Source organism: Aythya ferina (genome assembly GCF_964211825.1).
Source record: "Aythya ferina genome assembly, chromosome: 16".
NCBI lineage: Eukaryota > Metazoa > Chordata > Aves > Anseriformes > Anatidae > Aythya > Aythya ferina.
The window spans coordinates 2,286,213-2,300,099 of record NC_140315.1 but is presented as its reverse complement, the minus strand read 5'-3'; the positions used below and the strand labels follow the sequence as shown (position 1 = coordinate 2,300,099).

The 13,887-nt window shown below is 45.5% G+C and overlaps 1 protein-coding gene across 9 annotated transcripts in view; it reads right to left on the bottom strand.

The window, feature by feature from the left end:
- Positions 1-2,182: 2,182 nt before the first annotated feature.
- KCNQ2 (potassium voltage-gated channel subfamily Q member 2) overlaps positions 2,183-13,887 on the bottom strand; it is a 70,543-nt gene continuing 58,838 nt past the window's right edge. For all 9 annotated transcript variants that reach the window (XM_084537551.1, XM_084537550.1, XM_084537553.1 and 6 more), the window contains 2 exons: positions 13,663-13,786; positions 2,183-12,805 (listed from right to left, as the gene is read on the bottom strand). In XM_084537551.1, coding sequence (XP_084393677.1) covers positions 12,086-12,805; positions 13,663-13,786 — 844 coding nt within the window. In that variant the 3' untranslated portion in view covers positions 2,183-12,085. The remainder of the gene's footprint in view (positions 12,806-13,662; positions 13,787-13,887) is intronic.

Here is a 13,887-nt window from a genome sequence, read left to right as displayed (position 1 = left end):
TGGTGAGATTTCATTCATGGTTCTGCCATGGAGTTATTGTACAGTTTCAGAAAGGAAAATTGAGTCTATCACATAGCATAGTGGTTTCTACTCAGGGTTGGAAACCAAAGTGCTGGACTCTGATACATTAGTGGGATCAAAAGGCAAAGATGTCATTTTCACCTTAAAGTGCTTTAAGCTGTGTGCCCAAAATTAAGACTGACATAGCTCAGTCTGATTTTTCCTCTAGTGAGCAGTTGTGCTTGCTCAGAAAGCAAGGAATAAATCTTTCTTTAACTGTCAAGGATAGTGTGTGGTTTAATTAGTCAGTGAATGAGGCACAGAGATAGCAGCACTGGGATCTTGTTAGGAACAAGGCTTTAACCTTGGCAGGGTTCATGGCAATGAGTTCATCCTGTAGAATTTCACGCCCTGTAACTGCAGGGTGTTTAAATAATGATGCTCATTTGGGAAAACAACTTTTACTTGTCTTCTCAAAACAGCTGCTTTGAAGTCAGCAGGCTGTAAACTCACACAGGAGCACCCCTGAGTTACTGCAGTGTCTTTGTGTCACTGGAGCTGTGAGGAAACCAGGCAGACATGTTCATATGATTGCCAGGACAATTGTAATCCTAAGGAATTGGAATAGTTTATGTTCCTGAGAACTTCTGCTAAGACCCCAACTGCTATTTCTGCTCCACAATAAGTGCCACTTACCCCATCATGGGAAATGATCCTGTTGTTTTTTCCTCTGGACCAGGTGAGCAGGGTGCTGGATGCCAACAGCCAAGGACCAGCAACACTTCCTCCTGCGTGCTCTGCCTTGTTGGCCTGCTGAATGCAGGAACTTCTCCAAGGACTCCAGCTCTGCTGCTGCTGGGGGTGCAAACCAGCTTCGGGTGCAAAGCAGAGCCACCCTGGTGGCAGCTGAGATCCCCATGCAAGGACAGGCTGACACCACGTGTGCCACCAGCCCCCCTCTCCCAGGGAGAGCTTTCCACCTTCCCCAAAGGTGGCTGCCAGCACAGCTGCCCCCTCCTTGCTGTGATGGGGGCAGCATCTGAGCCCAGCCCACACCAACCCACAGGCTTTTGAACTGTGCATGTGACGAGCAGCTGTAGGTGCTCTCTGATTATTTACAGGGATGGAATACATCCCCTGGACACATACTGTTTGTGCAAACCTGCAGGAAGCATGCTTAGTATATATTACAAGGGGTTTTTTTTTGACTGCATCAGGAAAGAGGCTGGTGTTCAGCCTGTTCAGATGACAGGGGAACGTGATCTAGCAAGCTGAACATTTTCCTGTTATATCCTCGCTGGTGAGAAACATGATGAGATAAAATATAGCGATGTTATTTAAGTACACCTTAATTTGCCATATCATCTGAGAAATGCTCACACCTGGGTTTCTTTAATAGCTTCGGGGAGGATGGGCGCTGCTAAAGGCTTGGAGCCAAGTCGTCTGCTGCAAGCAGGGGCTGCCGAGCCCGAAGCCAGCTGTTTGTTCTGCCAACCTCGTTTCCCTGCCTCGTCCAAGTGACTGGCAGGCTTTTTAAAATCCAAGCACTCATTCCTCTTGATTCTCCTGCTTCATCTTTCTGGAAAAATATCAGCGTGGAGAGATGGATTTTTTTTTTCTCTTGCAAAATGAAACTGCTGTTTCATCAGCCAACCTTGCTGTGGAAAATACCATTAATCCATCCACTGTGTCCATAGGGAGAACCCTCCAAAATCCAGCATGCGCTTTCTTAATTTAGAACTGATGCTGGCTAAGCAAGATAACTCATGAGACAGATAAAGGTGTCATTCGTTGGCTCTGAGCCTACTTTGATGACACCAGTCTCAGTCTGAGCATGGTGATAAGAGGCTGGCATGGGGGGTGAACAGACACAGGAACCATCCCTTATCTGTCAGAACATGGCTGATGTCAGACTTTAAGAAAATTGATAATTTTAGAGGACTCCAAATGGCCATTGTCCTTGTCACTGAAGGTACTTGAAACTTCTGAGCTTGATTATAGACATCAGAAAGAAAGAAGAGTGTTGTCTACCGTTAGAAATAAGAGAGCGAAGTGTGAAGGTTTAATGCCAGGACCCTCAGCCACCATCTCGCACCTCCTGAATATTTCCCATATTAAATGTGTCACCAAGGCACTGAAAAACCACCAGAAACAAACAAACAAATGAAGTAAACTGAAGAAGTGCAAAGAAAAATAAATGTGTATTTCATGTCATGAAGGTTAAATCATTAATCATTAATTCAGTATTTTTACTGAATGCAAATTTTCCATTCTGATGCTTTGAGGCTTAAATTAATGAGTGTGATTATTTAATTTTCCTCCATTTCCTTTCTGATTGCCACCGTCGCTGTTGTTTCTATCACACATATACAGTTTTGCAGCTGCCACAGTCACTCATGTGAAGGTACACTCTGTGTCGTGCTCAGTGCTTCTGTGCAAAAGTCTGGGCTATGTTGCTCTTCCACAGTGCTAACGTAAAACCATCTCTGTCTGTGTCGTTCGGCTCCTAGCTGTTCCCTTAGAAAACTACAGGTCATTCCCTTGGCATCTGTCCCTATAAAATGTACATTGCACAAAGTCGTGTTTGAAATGTACAGAGGAAATTACACATTCACCAAAAAAAAAGAAAAAAAGAAAAAAAATCCGATTGCTATATTACAAGAGAAAGTGTGTACCATTCAATACATACAAAATGTCTGAAAATCGTACATAAGTACCAAAGGCATTATGAGAGATTCTTTGGAGATGAAACAAAAGTGCAAAAAAGCCAAGGCAACAGAGCAAATTAAAGGAAGCAAAGCAGCAGCTGCCTTTGCTTTCTAAAGGACAACCAAACTTCAGTGCTCAACTGAGCCTGAGATTTTTACGAGCGGGAGGCGAGGGCGTGCAGCACCTGCACTCACCCCAGGCGAGAACAGCCCATCCCAGCCCAAAATTCACCTCTTAGCTCATCATCAGGACAAGGGCACGAACCACTTCTAGCCCAGTTAAAGCCAAATGAGCCAGATCCTGCTATAAACTGGGATAGTATTAGAGAAACACACTCCTGCAGGGAGCATACTATTTGCTTAGTAAAAAACAAACACGTTCAGGACTTAAATGGCTCTTGTAATTGATAACTTTGGAACTAGAGATGAATTTCAGGCTAAAGCAAGAATCAGATTACCATTTTTTTGAGTGGCATTCAGCAGAATTTAACCCGAAAATTTAGCTCTTCCTGCTTATGTCAGATTTAGGTTAAACACCAAAGATAAGTTCTACCCAATCTTTTATCTATGAAAATAAGGGCAAAATTAAATCCTAGAGGGAGAATATTTTGATGAGGTTGATGAAACCTCAGTATAGGGGCAATCACAATCTTTTTTTTTCTCATAACAAATGTATCAAAAGATTTTTATTTGGTTTTACCCACTCTCCCACCACCAAAGAAAGAACTTTTCCCCTGTGCATCTTAGATGCAAAATTGTCTGCCTTAAGGCTTGTATGAGCACGTGTCTGTACACACCTACACATACAGCAATATGCACGTGCACGTGTGCAAACAGCATGCACGCTTTTGCAGCCAAAGTCGTGTTGTCCTTTTATCTTGCAGGTTATGGCAAACTGTGAACTTCATTCAACCTGTACAGAATTTACAGTTCAGATGAACAGCAATGAACAATATATAGAAATGCAGCAGTTAAGTATCTTAGGGCTGTGTGGTTTTGTTTTGCTCCGGTATTTTTTAGGTAACATTGCAGAAACGATCTTGTTGATTTTAGCTTCCTGGTCAAATCTGGTTAAAGAAGCATTCAAATGCAGTGCATTTCTTAACCAAACAGGATCTTCATTTTCTTCTTGTCCCAGATATGTTGAGTCACACCACTAAACAGGCAGGTAACACTTGGTTTGGTGTCTCTTCAACACACATAGGCTTATTCGTGTAAGGATACCTATCAGCATTTGGCATGTAATGTGCAATCTGTGTGCAGTATATGTGGATACTGTGCCAAAGTGACACCAAGCAAGATAAATTTCATAAATACAATGGCTATACTGGAGAAACAGGAGTATAGTTTTAGTGTACGGGGCATTGCTGTATAAGAACAGTGGCACCCACCTATAGGAATAAAAGAATTCTTATTCTGATAAAAGAATAAAACATTTATGAGAATAATTTATTGAATCTCCTAAAGCATTTGATATAGCTTGCAGCAACTGCAACTATGTTTAAAATCTGCTCTTGAGTTAATTAATTACCAGCTGTATCTTGTTTTGCCTCTGTTGTTCCTGAAAGGTTCTCTACACAAGTATGTGATTCTTTGGAGGAAAACAAAAAAGAAATGAAGAAAATTCCTAATTCAGATTTTAGGGTATGGGGTCAGGTAGTGGGGAACAGTAACCAGTGCAGAATGGTCCACGTCCTGCCTGCTGACAGGAGCAACTTCAGCTCCAGGAAGGTGCTGGACCAGTGTGGGTAGCCAGGCAGGACTTTTAGAGACCTGTCACCAGCTTTGATGACTTTTTCAGGCTATCAGCAAGGACTGAACTCAATGTCTACAGAGATGTTAGAGGAATGAGCCCTCTGCATTCCCAGTTGTAAAAAATGCTCTTTGTGAGCATCACTGCACATGTGAAATACTGGGTCATGGTCATTGTGGGTTACAGTGAAATGCTGTTTCTACTAATGGGAAGTGCCAATGGCATGCTAAAATGTGGAGGGATTTTCTCATCTGGGCTTGCAAAGTTTGTGCCAGCCTTTTCTTGTGTGCAGAGGGAAGGAGGGAGCTTACCCCCACGTCCACGGTCAGCAGTGTCAAATGGAGCTGAAATTCCAGGGGAGGCTTCACTGGCAGCATGACATTCAGCCCTAGTTTTGGGCCAGAACCATCCCAAACAGAGAGTTTGGCATGGTTTGTACCTGAAACCATTAGCCCTGCCCTAACATTATAGGCGTAGCTGCAGGTGAAATCTAGCCTGAGCTTGGCACTGAGTTTCTGAAAGCTTTGTAGTTGCAGTTAGCTCAAGTTTCTCAGGACTAGGCAAAGAGATGCTGCTTGAACAATTAATCTGAGGCTGTATTTACAGAAATCAGGAGAAGGGAAGATGCTCTCAGGTTCACTGGCAGCTTTGGAAATAGCACAGCTTGGACTAGCTGCTCTCTGTGTCTCCTTCTCACCAAGCTGGAGCGTGGCAGGCAAAGCCACACGCGTGCACTGCTAAAGGAGACCAGGATCTGGAAGGTAGCTCTTGCTTCAGGGACCAAAAGCATCGACACTGTTAGTCTGTGAGCTCTTCTCTGAGATGCTCAACTCGGCATGAAAACCAGAACTCAACCCCCATCCCTACTTCATTGCAATTGTCTCTAGCCGAAGGGACAAACCCTTACAAGGTACTGTACAGAGGGGACAAACAGACCCCATCCATCCCTGCGCTGGAGGCTCCAGCAGAACAAACCAGGGATGTGTTGAGGCCATGGTGGCTCAACAGGGAAGCAAATAAATTGCCAAGAACAAGCAAAACCATCATGCTAACAAGACATAAAGACTCTCAGGGGCAGCTAGATATGCCAGGCTAAAAGAAAGCCTCAGAGCAGAGTTCTGGCATTACATGTTCGCTTGTACATGGTCTGGACAAGGAAGGTGAGGACACAGGACCAGTGTCAAAACTAGATTGCAGCACAAGAGACACAAAAGACTGCCACAACAGCAATGTGGGCAAACCCTGAAGGCCTTGTGAGTCTGCAAACACAGCGGGGAGAAGAGTGGTAAAACTTTTATGGCAACAGGGAGGCAGCTCAGTGCCTCTCCAGAAGGAGAGGAAGAGATGCTTCCATGAAGTATGCACAGCTGCAGGGTCACCGAGATCCCCGAGTGCTGTAGACAAGCATCGATAAAATCTCCAAAGAGGGTTTCTAAAGGCTGGGAGTCACATCCCCCTGCCCCTTGGACTGGGCTGTGGGCACAAACGCACACATACACCAGAGCTGGGTGCAGGCGAGAGAGCCCTATGGGAATTAGAAATATGGCAAGTCCCACAAACGTGGGATCAAATGGCATCTCATAAATGAAGGCCAGGCCTCTGCCCTTGGCATTGCCTGCCTGGCTCTGCCTGCTCCTCCAGCCTCTTGAGAAAGGGTATCTGAGATGCTCTTCTTCTGAAGCATCTGGGAGGAAAGGAGCTTGATATGCACAGCCAAGGCAACTCACGTTATTTTCTTATTTTCTCCCCATGTACACATTTCAATGAACCACAGGCTCCAAACCTGTGTTTTTTACCCCTTATTAACAAGTAGAAGAAGTGGAGTTTGTGCATGCTGTATCAGAGGGATGGGACAATGATCGGTCGCAGCATGAAAGACACTTGGTATATCAGTGTTACCTACAGAAGCACCGCAGCACCCTATGGGATGGGTCTCTGGGAGGACGGCCTCTCCCCAGAGTGATACTTTTGGCAATGTGACTTCTTCAGGTACTACAGCAATCTGGGAGTGCAGATACAGCTGGAGCGTATTGCTGTCTACTCGTCTCAGGCTGCATGCAGTAGCAGGCAAAATTGAGAGTACAGTCAGTGAGATAGTCTGGAAAGCACATTCATACATTAAAAAGGACTCGGCTGCTCCTCCTGCAGCAGCCGCTCCTTGCTGCTACCTAAATTACAAGCGTGATTAATACTGTATCAAAACGTGTGTAATCCCTCTCCCTCTAGACACTAATATAAGGCAAGCAGTATTGTGTCACTGGGGCATCAAACACTAAGGATATACTAAAGAAGATTCCTATGCATTATAATTATCATTATTATTTAAAAAACCCTATTGTTATTGTTTTAAAAAAAAAAAACAACCAACCCACAGCCTGCCCTAAGCAGCTTTTGCGCTGTGACGCAGAAAAGTTTGTGTGCTAAAAGCAAGAGTTTGCTTTTACACCCCCATGCCACATCCCTCCACGTCGCAGCCTCAATGTTACGTGCAGGTGAAGGAGCTTTTGTATCTGATTTCCTTGTTCCTCGTTCATGGAAAGGAAGCTGACCAAAACAGAAAACGCTGACCCAAAAGGGGGAGCGGGTGCAGGAGGATGAGGGCACGCAGTTGAGGCTCGGAGCACTGCTGGCACAAGGGGGAAAGGACGGAGGCGAGTGGCTCGCTCTACCTGAAGGCTCACACGAGCATGGATGGAGAAAGACTCAGCCTGCTCCTGGGCTTTGTAATGAGATCTCAATAAAATTCTCAACAATACTGGACTTTATACAGGATAACTCATTTATATTCCTAAGGAATTTCTTATTAAGGGAGTCCTGAAGCAAGCCAATATCATCTCCTGCTCTCCTGTAAGATGAATTTTTCACAAGGCCTTAGCAGTTGCTGTTCAGGCAAGAGGAAGCCTTTCTGGGTGAGAAACAAGAAAATCCTACTTCACACCACCATCTGAACACCCAGCTGGAGCCTGGCTGGCCCCGACGGGGTGGCTGCACCCCTGGTACCTGCTGGTTCAACCAAACCCTGGATTTCCTCCTCTGGCCTCTTCAGGACAGAAACTTCAGTTTCTCTTTTACTGCTTTATTTTGTTTTTAGCAATAATGTTGCTGTGATCATAATGGTCTGAGGATATAAGGGAAATGAGGTTTGCAGTAGCTCCCTCCTGAGAAAAATATGAGCAAATACATTTTTCCTTTCTCTTGGGTAACCGTTAGGAAGGGGAGCACTTGTATCTGCAGTGATACTCTGGCTTCTCAGGTAGATTATACAAACTTGTTCTAAAAATTCACATAATTTAAAATCTTAAAAATCAATTAAAAGTGTAAAAATAGACCTATTTATCTGTAAATAGCAATGGCCCTGCAGGATTTAATTGGATTTATTAAGCAGCGTTTGAAACAAAATACATTTTTAGAAAACCTGATCTATCGCATAGTCTGTGTAAAGAAAAGTAATGGCTTTCTGAGCTGAACAAGAGGTTTTTTTCCAATGAGTTCCTTGATATATCTGTTTTAAAAATTATTAATAAGAAAATGAGTCAACAAGGAAATTCACATACAAAATCTGCACTTGAGTAACATTAAAGTCTCTTCCCAAATGTTGGGAAATTTGACTTATGGCTAGTGCTTTGTTCTCATGTCTCAGGGTCACGTTATGAAAGGCCACCTGCACAGAGCTTGCAACATCTCCGGCCACATCTCCTCTTCAGAGACACGACCTCCTTAGACAACTTGAGCTCATGCTGGGACTTGAAGCACCCAAAAACTGACTGGGATTTCAGGTCCCGGTCTCAGGGGTTGCCCCATCCCACAGGTAGGGTAGTCTGTAGTATTTTACCCATACCTAGACTTTGGAAAAAAAAAAAAAAAAAAAAAGTCCAGAAGTTTTTTGGAGACCAGATCCTGGGCTCTGGTTCAAGGCCACAGCTTCACCTCCTGCATCTCAAAAGTAGGCTCTGTGCACACGTGGGCACCGGCATCCCTGGAGCACTTCAAGATGGCCTGCTGGAAATTTGGCCTTCACGTGTTCTTCAGCTCTCCTGTGTCCACACTTGGCATGGTCTAAAACTTGTTTTGGTCCTTCAGTGTCTGCCAGAAAATAGGCAACCAGACACGGCAGGAATAGGGGAGCAAAGACCAGCCCAAGAGAGGCTTAGCAGAAGGACAAAGTTGGCCTGCACATTGCTTTAAAGGCCTTTATCACTGGAACTGCCTTATTAGAGAAACATAAACAAACTGTTTTTCTTTTCTAAGCTAGTGTTTAAGACTTTTGTGGGGGAGATTATCACCAGGAGTGTGTGATATGGGCATGGGGAAATTGGACTGAAAGTGAAGACTTTGCAGGGAGTATTGGACTATGATTTAGAACAGGAATAAAATGACTTCTGTTGATAAGGAGCAAAACCTTTAGTTAGAGCAGGCTCTGCTCCTATTCACACAGGCCTGAATTAATTCTGGTATAATTTAACCCAAAAATCCAGGTCAAGCCTTTCTGCCTGGATGAATAAGAAGTGGTGATTTATGGCACGGCTGTGGATGGAGGAGCAGGGGGTCAGAATTTCTTTGAAATTATGCCACGGATAAGGGTGCAATATTGCTTATCTCTTCCAAACAATTCTCAGTGAAATTTGTAGCAGCAGGATGAAATCTGTGCTGCACAGATATAAAACCCATTTTCTGTTATCATGTGGGACAAATCTAACACCTTTTAAAGCTATAAGTTAGGAGATCTTTATGAACTTCAGAGTAGTAACTTACTTGAAGAGGGAAAACACAATTCTTCCTATGCAGTCCCTAAAGGAGGCAAAAGACTGACAGATTTCAGCATGTGGAAAATTTGGAGGACACAGTGGAACCGCTTCTCAGGACACACTGGTATTATATGCGTTCAAGGGTGTAACATCAGCTGGGCAAGAGAAAAGGGTTTTGCAGTAAGAACTGGGCAATGCGCATTCAAAATGGAGCCAATAAAGCTTCAAATTTTGGACATGATGAAAATTATATCCCACAGATATTGTGCCTTCATGTCCTGTTGACTTTGCCTCTTATATTAAAGACAAGGCATTTAGCTTCGTGGTAATAGGATGGCACAACATCATCCTCATCCTCATCTGCAGCTTCTGCCTTTATATTGTACACTTCTGTGCCAAATTTCCAGCAGGCCTTAAAAAGTAGTTGCAAAAATATTAAAAAAATAAATAAATAAAATAAAGAAAAGAAATAACAGATGTTTGTAATCTCTGATTTAGAGAAAATTCACAGCGAGCAGGCAGGCTGGACCAATGTTGATTTTTTTCTCACCCAGTGCCATTCCCATTCTTGTGGTCACTAGAAAAGACATGCCTCCGAGTCTGATGTGGGACCTGCTGACATTTCTTGTTCTGCCAGAAGGTATCTAATTTTGCAACATGCCAAGGGCAAATCTGCACAATTTACAGCCATTTTGCTCTCAAAGACGAAAGGTTTCGGTACTGAAGTCAAGGACATCTCTGGGTTCACTTTGCACAAAGAAATCCGGAGCCAAAGGGACTCTGGGAACTAAATCAGAAAGGGAAAAACTGCAGAAAGAAAAGGATCAAGTTGGAAGGGAGGGAAATAGCAAGGTGGCAATCAAAGTTCCCTCTAAGGAAAATGTTTTTCCCTTCTGAATGACAAAAAATGGCAGAAAAAATTGTGCAGAGCCTTTCCCCACTCCTCAATCCCATGTGAAGACCTGTGTGTTGGTCCTGAGCACTAGCAAAAGGATGGATTTAATTCCTGTCTGTAAGCTCTCATACTGCTCCCATACCTTCCCTAGGGCCAAAATAGTCCTGGGTCTCCCCTGGTTGCTGCCAAGCAAACAGGAGGAGAGAAGGCTGTGGTTCTCCCTTCTGCCCAAACACGTTCAGCCTCTCAAAGGCCACGCAGAAATGAAGCTGTCACCCAAATATCCTTAACAAGCTCTTGGTACACACGGGAAAATGAGGTTTGAAATCACAGATACAGCCCTGACTCCTGCAGAAAACACACATGGGATTTGGGCTGTAGGTGCACAGGAGGGTTCAGAGGCACAACACTGGCCATGGTGTCCCAGCCTTGGAGATGGATCCCACAACACACTTTGTCTGATCCATCCCCTTGCAAAAAATAAAAATATAAAATTAAAAAAAAAAAATCTCTATCCATGTAAAGGATCACTTGGTGGCTTTGTTTTGGTCCCAAAAGCAACTCTGAACATCACTTTTCCCCTTGCCTTTCCCCAGCTGAATGCACGGCTGAGGTTCCTGATAGCAACACAATGGTCTTTCCAAGACAAACCAAACCAGCAAAATGGGACAGACTTGGATTGGCACAACTTGTGGGCACGCACAGAGAAGAGGCTTCCGAAAGATCATGAAGAAATGAAGAAATACCTCTTAACTCCGCTTGAGGGATCCAAACAACCCAACAATGTCCAGAGGACACGGGTGTGCGATTCTTGGCAGGGCAGAAGAGGAAGGGGAAAATTTTCATGGGGCTTAGTGTGTGCAAAAGTGTTCAGGCACAATGCAAACTTTAAGAAAAGGGCCTAACTCTGGCCAACAGGGCTTCAAAAGGATGGAGTTCAGCACGCAACTCGCAGCAACACGGGGACCACAGCATCTTGCATATCCACCCTCTCCCTTCGGGCTGGTGCTGCTGTGACTCCAGCACAGCCCTGCTGGATGTGAGAATGGTTTCACACCACGGCAGCCCTCCAGAGGAGTTGTCTTTGATTTGCCTTTGCTTCCAAAGCACCTCCAGGTCATGTCAACAGGAGGAGAGATAATTAAATATAATACATGGTTTAAAATATAAAATCCCAGCCACATTGTCCTCTGTCTCATTTCTCTGCTCCTCTCTGGGTTTTCTCAGAAATATGTATGAAATATGAGCATGCAAGCTCTTATTTCTGAGTTTTTCCATTTCCTAAGCTGTTTGACAAGGACAGTTTCCAAACCATTCTGGTTCAGAACCTGTCCTGCTCTGAGGCCATGCCTTCTGATCATGCAAATACTCCAGCCCCCATCCCTCTCCTCCAGGGGCCTACACAACATTTCCATGTATTATATTGGAATTATACCACCTGCCTGATGGTCAGTGAGGAACCACAGAGTAAAAACACCCCAGTAAATTTCATGCGACCTGAAGCCTAAGCCAGAAACAGACAAGTGTTCATTCCACGACTCCAAAATACCTAAAGGTGTCATCACCAGTGCAATGGGATGGCAATTCCCACATAACACTGGTCAGCCACCAGTCACTGTGACCTCCAAAAGCCCTGACCGGGTGATTCATTCCTGCCCTGCATCTCTGAAAATTCCCAAGAAATGCAAATTGCCTATCCTGCACCATGAAATTATTTCACCTAATGATCTCAGAAGGAGCGTATGAAAGAAATACGGACTTCCCGGCTCCAGTTCGCTCGCCACCGTCACCTCTTCCACAACTGCAGGCTTGGACCTGCTCGTAACCCCCCCCAGAGTAAGCTGCAAGAAAGTCTCCGCCAGCTAAGGATGTCCTAGATGGAGGAAACCCTTAGCTGTCTATCTCCTTGAGAAGTTCGACGTGTGGACAGCCGGAGTGGGCAGCTGCCGGTGCTCGGACGTGGCTCGGCGGCTGCGAGGGGGTCTCACTGCCGGGGGGCTGACCAGCCCATGTCACTGAAGGGTCCCTCACCCGTGGCTGACCTGGGGGGAGGCCCGCAGGGTGTGCAGAGGTCAGAATCGGTGTCCGATTCCCCTTCTGCGATGTAGGGTCTGATTTTGGCCACGGCTGCATAGCACCCGTTGTTTAGGATGTCCAAATTCTCTTTGGACTGGGAAATGCTAAAGCCGCTGAAAGAGCGCTCCAGTTCCTCGTGGTCCACCGAGGGGATGGAGATGGAGGTGTCGCTGTCTCTCAGGGCACTCTCGTGGTGTTTGGTTGTAATGTCTTCGTTCCGCAGGTACTCCGCGCTCGCCCTGTGCCCGCCGCTGTAGGCCGACAAGGAGCGCTCGTGGGAGGGCGGCGGCGGGATGCGGACGAGCGAGCCGGGGTCTCCGACGGGCGAGGAGCCATGGCTCTGCCGCTGGTAGGCCTGCTGCTGGCACGAGGTTGAGGGCGGGCATGTGTTGGTCGGGGCCGGCGGGGCCGAGAAGTTCTTCTGCCCCATGGAGCTGGTGGACCTGATGATCTTGATGATGCAGCCGTTCTTGTCGATGTGCTCCCTGCTGTCTTCGGGGCTGTGGTAGGGAGGCGCCGGGTCGGGTTCTTTGGAGCCAAAATAGGCCTCCGTCTCCGTTGGTGGGATGCCCATCCTCTGCATGTAAATGTTCACCAGGAAGTCCAGCTTCTTCTCCATCGACTGAACCTGCAAAACACCACAGATCCAGTGCTACGTTCTGCATGGAGGCTGAAGCAATTTAACAACCTGAGCATGAACAACTTCCAGTCCAAATGTGGGCCTGGACTTCACAGATGACCTCTGCCTACACTGACCTACACCAAACCGGCACTTTTCATAAATAGATGTATTTAATTGTCCTGTTCTGAAACAACCGTTCATTCTCCACCTTGTCACAAGGTTTTCCTTAAGCTCCTGTAATCTTTTTGGCATGCGCCAAATTCCAGGAGAGCTGGAGGACACTCACATCCTGCTGGTGGCTTTCAGCTCCTTACTGCATCTGGCACTTGCCTGGGCTCAGCTGGTCATGGGGATTGCTGAGCCTTTTTTTTTTTTCTTTCTGGGAGGATTTTCGTCTTTAGCAAGGCTGGCAGCTGCAGCAGCCAGGCTCACGGACTCATTTGGAACATGTCTAACACAGTGGCGCTGTGCCATTTTCAAAAATAATGTAGACTTTTGGTAGACTCATCAAAAAAGAAAGTCAGTAAGGAACAGACTCCGAAGTGTCTAGATCTGCTTTGAATGTAGTACTGCGGTTTCTAAGACGTTTGGTGACCTTTCATAAAATCCATCTTGACTCCTCTTTAAAATATCCTTAGCTCTTTTTGTGCATGTGTGTGTGTGTGTTTTTTTGGTTGTTGTTCTTGTGTTGTTTTTTTTTTCCTTTTCTGGATGTTAATATTCCACAACAACAACAACAACAACAACAAACAAACAAAAACAGAAAAGCATCCAGAAAAAAAAAAAAAAAAAAAAAACCAAAACCAATAATCCCACAATGTATACCATGCCCCCTGATAAGAGCCCCTCTTGCCCCAATATACCTGTTTTTCAACTTTTCCGAGCCTGCCCATCATGCTGGGGTCTTCGGGCATCTCTCCTTCAGCTGGCCCTTTGGTCCGATCCTTGTCGGTCATGGAGGATCCTCTCCCAACGATCTGGTCAACTCTACCGGGATCAGAAAATCCCCCCACCCCCGGAAAAGGACTGGAGTCAGTCGGAGGCAGCAGGCGAGGGGGACTCCACTTGTCGCGCCTCCGGGGGACAAA